The sequence below is a fragment of the Gossypium hirsutum genome, chromosome A01, assembly GCF_007990345.1.
Source record: "Gossypium hirsutum isolate 1008001.06 chromosome A01, Gossypium_hirsutum_v2.1, whole genome shotgun sequence".
NCBI classification, from domain to species: domain Eukaryota; kingdom Viridiplantae; phylum Streptophyta; class Magnoliopsida; order Malvales; family Malvaceae; genus Gossypium; species Gossypium hirsutum.
This window is the reverse complement of record NC_053424.1, coordinates 96,403,051-96,408,444: the sequence shown is the minus strand read 5'-3', so window position 1 is coordinate 96,408,444 and position 5,394 is coordinate 96,403,051. Positions and strand designations below refer to the sequence as shown.

Genomic DNA, 5,394 nt, shown 5'->3' with positions numbered 1-5,394 from the left:
TTTTGACATATTTTAGTTTTAGCTTTGTTTTTTTTCCTCTTTACTTTGACATCAAACTTAGTATTTTTTTATAACCTACAGCAAAAAAAATTAAATAAACTAAAATTTAATATTTTCAGTGATTTAAAATTTTAAGTATGTTTGCTATTTTATTTAATTTCTTTTAGTATTATTCTGTAAATACTTTACTTTTAAAATTTTAAATTTAAATTCATTAAACTCATAACCATATTTTATACTTAATTTTAAGAAATATACCAAATATATTTTATAACTTAAATTTTTAATGTTTAATTAAATTTTTTAAAATTTATCTAACACCTATTAATTATAATTGAGTCCTTCCTTGATTATCGAACATTCAATTTAATCCCTATAACTAAAAAAAATGCAATTTATTCTCAATATTATCTGCGTGTTTGATAAAAGATTAAATCATTTAATTTGATTTAAAACACCTTCTATTAAAGAATTTTTCTTAATCAATCATACTTTCATAATATATTTTAATTTCTTTACTATTATCCTATCTTGAATACCAATTTGAATACTATTAGTATAGATATTGCGTCTTTTAATGTTAATAAATATTATAATTAGACTTGCGGGTAATGTGAGAAAACCCGATATGACAAATTAGAGCTAAGCCCAACCAAAGAAAGCCCAAAAGAAATTTCTTAAAAAGATAGTTAGGGGTTTTCAAATTACAGAAAAGCCGAAAAGCGAGCTTACATTTTACCCTCTTTCTCACTCTCAACTCTTCAAAGAAGCAGCAGCAACTAAAGCTTTGAGGAAATGGCGTTGGCTTTCGATGAGTACGGGAGACCCTTCATTATACTCAAAGAGCAAGACCAGAAAACCAGGCTGAGAGGGATCGATGCCCAAAAAGCCAACATTTCCGCTGGCAAAGCCGTTGCCCGGATCCTCCGAACCTCTCTCGGACCCAAGGGCATGGATAAGATTCTCCAAAGCCCCGATGGCGATGTTACCATCAGTTAACTCCTTTCCACCTCTTTCTTTATCCCCCCCCCCCGCTAAATTTATGCTTGATCATTAGGCTTCTTGTTTCTCGATTAGGTCTTAAAAACGATTTTTCGGTTATGGATCTGTTTGAGTTTGAGCTTCCAAATGAGACTTTAGTTAAAGTAAGCTACTTGAGAAGAGGAATGTATGCTTTATTGGTAATTTTAAGCGTTTGTAGTTACTTTATTGAACTTGCTAGTTTTTGAACTGGATGCTTTGGTATAGATAACACTTTGCTAACATAAAGTTATAACCGTAATGTTTCCGGTGAGAGTTTCGTGACCTTTATATTTCTGGAGTAAATGTGTGAAGTTAAGTAATTTATATTTATTGGTGAAGTCATATGCCCGATCATGTTCAAGGTTCCCTGATGTTTTTTTTTTCTTTTTTTCTTTTTCATGGATGTTTTTCAGCAAATGACGGGGCAACAATATTGGAGCAGATGGATGTTGACAACCAAATTGCTAAGTTGATGGTTGAACTGTCTCGGAGTCAGGATTACGAAATTGGTGATGGAACAACTGGTGTTGTTGTCATGGCTGGAGCACTTCTAGAGCAGGCAGAGCGGTTATTGGAACGTGGGATTCATCCCATACGAATTGCAGAGGGGTACGAAATGGCTTCAAGAATTGCCGTTGAGCATTTGGAGCACATATCTCAGAAGTTTGATTTTGGAGCATCAAATATAGAGCCTTTGGTTCAAACATGCATGACCACTTTGTCCTCAAAAATGTAAATTTCCTAGCTCTTTTTCCTGTCCATTTCTGTACTCTACATTTCCTGTTGTCCTTAGCAATGTTCGGATTGCCATAATGCATGATCATGTCTAATTTGTTTCAAGATGGTGCTTTTCTGTCTAAAGGTTAATTAATATGTATATGCTATTATCCTATCCTATATTTTTTCTATTTGCAATATCCTATCTCCCCCACTAGGATTTGCCAAATCAGATTACATAGTTGTGGATGCGTTGTGTTGTTAGTATGATGTTAAATGTAATCGATTTGTTTAGTTTTTCTTCTTGTATTGTAGTCTATTGAATAAAGATTTTTCTTAAGATGATACTTTGATCAGTAAAAGGTGCCATTAATATTCTCCTTAACAAATTTTGTCATGGAACTGTTAAACAGATGCCAGGTGGTAGCATCGTTTTGTATGGCAAGAACACCGTGTCTAATGTTTGTTTAACACCTTACCTTGCTAGGATATTGGTTAATCTTGATCAGTAATCATTTGGGCTTACTCATCCTCAAGTAAAATCTGTGTTGATTTATTGTGTTTGCAAATCAGAAATTTTCAGGGTTGTTTTGGTTGTGGTAGGGTGTTTGTGAAGGACCATTGAACCAACTGAATCATGTGGCACTTCATTCAATTAAATTAGCTCTTTCTGTCATCTAGCAGTTCATAAACTTGGTAGTATTGAGAAGAGGATTTGTTGTTTTGCAGTGTGAACCGATGCAAGCGCCATTTGGCTGAGATTTCTGTTAAAGCAGTTCTTTCTGTTGCTGATCTAGAGAGGAAAGATGTCAATTTAGATATGATTAAGGTTGAGGGGAAAGTTGGGGGAAAATTGGAGGATACTGAGCTAATATATGGAATCACTGTTGATAAGGACATGAGTCATCCACAGATGCCAAAGCAAATTGAAGATGCAAAAATTGCCATATTAACTTGCCCATTTGAGCCCCCTAAGCCAAAGACCAAACATAAGGTAGACATTGATACGGTGGAGAAGTTTCAAACTTTGCGTCTGCAAGAGCAAAAGTATTTTGATGACATGGTTCAGAAGTGCAAGGTATGGCTTCTGACTTGTGTTCTGTGGAGTGTCTTTCTCAATTTAGGTTTATCTTTCATCTTTCACATTCTTTCTTTCTTTAGATTATTCTCTTTGGGGAGATGGGGAAGCGGGTGTCTTATTGTTGCAATTCTGAGGTGGACAACTTGTTCTGATGGTAATGTTGTTGCAGGATGTTGGTGCCACCTTGGTTATCTGTCAGTGGGGGTTTGATGATGAGGCAAATCATTTATTAATGCACCGGAACTTGCCTGCTGTCAGATGGGTTGGTGGTGTGGAGTTGGAGCTCATAGCAATAGCTACGGGTTTGTTTTGATTATGGCTTATTTTCATTTAAGGACATGTCAGCCAAATTCTTGATAGATAAAGATTTAGCGGCTGATATAGTGTGCAATGTATCAGCGATCTAATTATATTTATCTTCATAGGTGGAAGGATTGTACCAAGGTTCCAGGAGTTGACCCCAGAAAAGTTGGGAAGGGTATGATTTGCTCCATTGTTTTGTATATCACATTGCTTAGAAATATGTGCTGGATAAATTCCTCTCTAGTAAAATGTTTTTTATGCATTAGGTAGAGGACAACTGCTGAAGCTAAAGTGAGATGATTTAACAATTGATGACTTTTAGTTTTAAGAACTAAAGAATTGCTAATTTGGACTAGCAATATATGTTTGCTGAAGTATTTACATTTTAAAATCTCAGCTTAATTCCCAGGCTTTGCATCTAGATCTTATAGGAAACACTTATTTGTTATTTTATTTTTTTAGGCTGGTTTGGTCAGAGAGAAGTCTTTTGGCACCACAAAAGATAAAATGTTGTACATTGAACACTGTGCAAATTCCAGGGCTGTAACCATATTTATTCGTGGAGGTAGATTCTCTCCCCCTTCTATTTGGTTTTTGGTCAATTGATAATAACAAGTCATCTTTGTTCAGTCAAAATTTGATTTTGTATTTTGGTTAGGTTTAAGCCTACATGCTTGGTGAATTAAGTGAATTAGTTCTGTTTTTAATTTCCCATTCCTAAATAGTTTATAAAATATGCCACCCAATCTCTCAATGGTAATGACTCGGTGGTTTATTCTTGGAGATAGTATCTAGTACCAAAATATTTTCTTGGACAGTTTTAGAGCATGGCTGTTTTTACTGATGAACTTAAAACCAAATAAACAAATAGGAACATGACTTGGTTGAAGAGTAATGTAAGAATAAAACTTACATGACAATTTGACACACCAAGAGATTTCTTGCTTCCTTTTTCTTGGTAATCCAATTTATCTGCTGCTGTTTGGACATCATTATTCCTGGTCAATGTAACTGGCTGACCATTTACAGTTGTTTTATTATAACATAGAGTTGCTCTCAACTTTATAATGCTGTAGAGTCTAAACTAAAGGGTAGAATATTCCAAGGTGTAATGCAAGCTGAATTGAGATGGATTAGTCGTATATGTCTCATAAAAGCTTTCCTTTGTGGTTGATGATCATTCATTAGGAAACAAGATGATGATAGAAGAGACAAAGCGCAGTATCCATGATGCATTGTGTGTGGCCAGGAATCTCATTCGCAACAATTCTATTGTCTATGGTGGCGGCTCAGCTGAGATTTCTTGCTCAATTGCTGTGGAGGCAGCTGCAGATAAATATCCAGGAGTTGAGCAGGTAAGAAGAAGCACATATAATCATCTAAATAACATAACATGCTTTTCTGTTGGAGCAATTATATAATATCTAATTTTTGGTTTTATCTGTAGTATGCAGTCCGGGCATTTGCTGATGCTTTAGACTCAGTCCCCATGGCCCTGGCAGAGAATAGCGGACTCCAACCCATTGAGACACTATCAGCAGTGAAATCTCAGCAAATTAAGGTAATTACTATAATTTGTATGATGATAACTTCGGTCTTCTGCAAGCCCAACAGAATGGAGTATTATCATTAATTTCATTTTCCTTATATCTGTCTGCAGGAGAATAATCCACACTATGGAATAGACTGCAATGATGTTGGGACTAATGATATGCGGGAGCAAGACGTCTTCGAAACACTGATCGGGAAGCAGCAACAGATCTTATTGGCAACGCAAGTTGTAAAGATGATTTTGAAAATTGATGATGTCATTTCTCCATCGGACTACTGAGGTATAATTTCTGTACTGCCTCACTCTGAAGGTTACCCTGTTTTGATTGTTTTGTATGGTTCACTCCAGAACAATTGTTCACTTGTGAGGAACATGTTTTGCTTATGTATTTTTCAACTGCCAAGCTCTTTGTTGGTTGGAAATAGAATGATAAACCCTTCGTATTGACCATGGTTGTTTATGCTTTTTTTATCTTTAGTTTCTACTTTCAATCATTCAATGCATTTTCTTTTCTGAATGACCATTTTATCCAGAAGCAAAAAAGAAACCTAAAAAGAAAGGCTAGAAGTCAGATCAGTTATATATATGTGCATGCATATGTGTATATTCAAATATACATATATACATCTATTTGTTTTTTCAGGGTCATGTTGCGGCTAAGCAGTGGTGCCATTACTGAGCAGCATGCATTGCGTGCTTGCTCGGTTGCTATTGTCTG

At 35.3% G+C, this 5,394-nt stretch overlaps 1 protein-coding gene across 1 annotated transcript; it reads left to right on the top strand.

The window, feature by feature from the left end:
* Positions 1–699: 699 nt before the first annotated feature.
* On the top strand, positions 700–5,123 carry LOC107916601 (T-complex protein 1 subunit epsilon). Its single transcript, XM_016845894.2, has 9 exons — positions 700–994; positions 1,437–1,755; positions 2,470–2,818; positions 2,991–3,123; positions 3,247–3,299; positions 3,587–3,689; positions 4,313–4,479; positions 4,572–4,685; positions 4,785–5,123. The coding sequence occupies exons 1-9, from the start codon at positions 796–798 to the stop codon at positions 4,953–4,955; spliced, it is 1,608 nt and encodes a 535-aa protein (XP_016701383.1). The 5' UTR covers positions 700–795; the 3' UTR covers positions 4,956–5,123.
* The last annotated feature ends 271 nt before the right edge of the window (positions 5,124–5,394 follow it).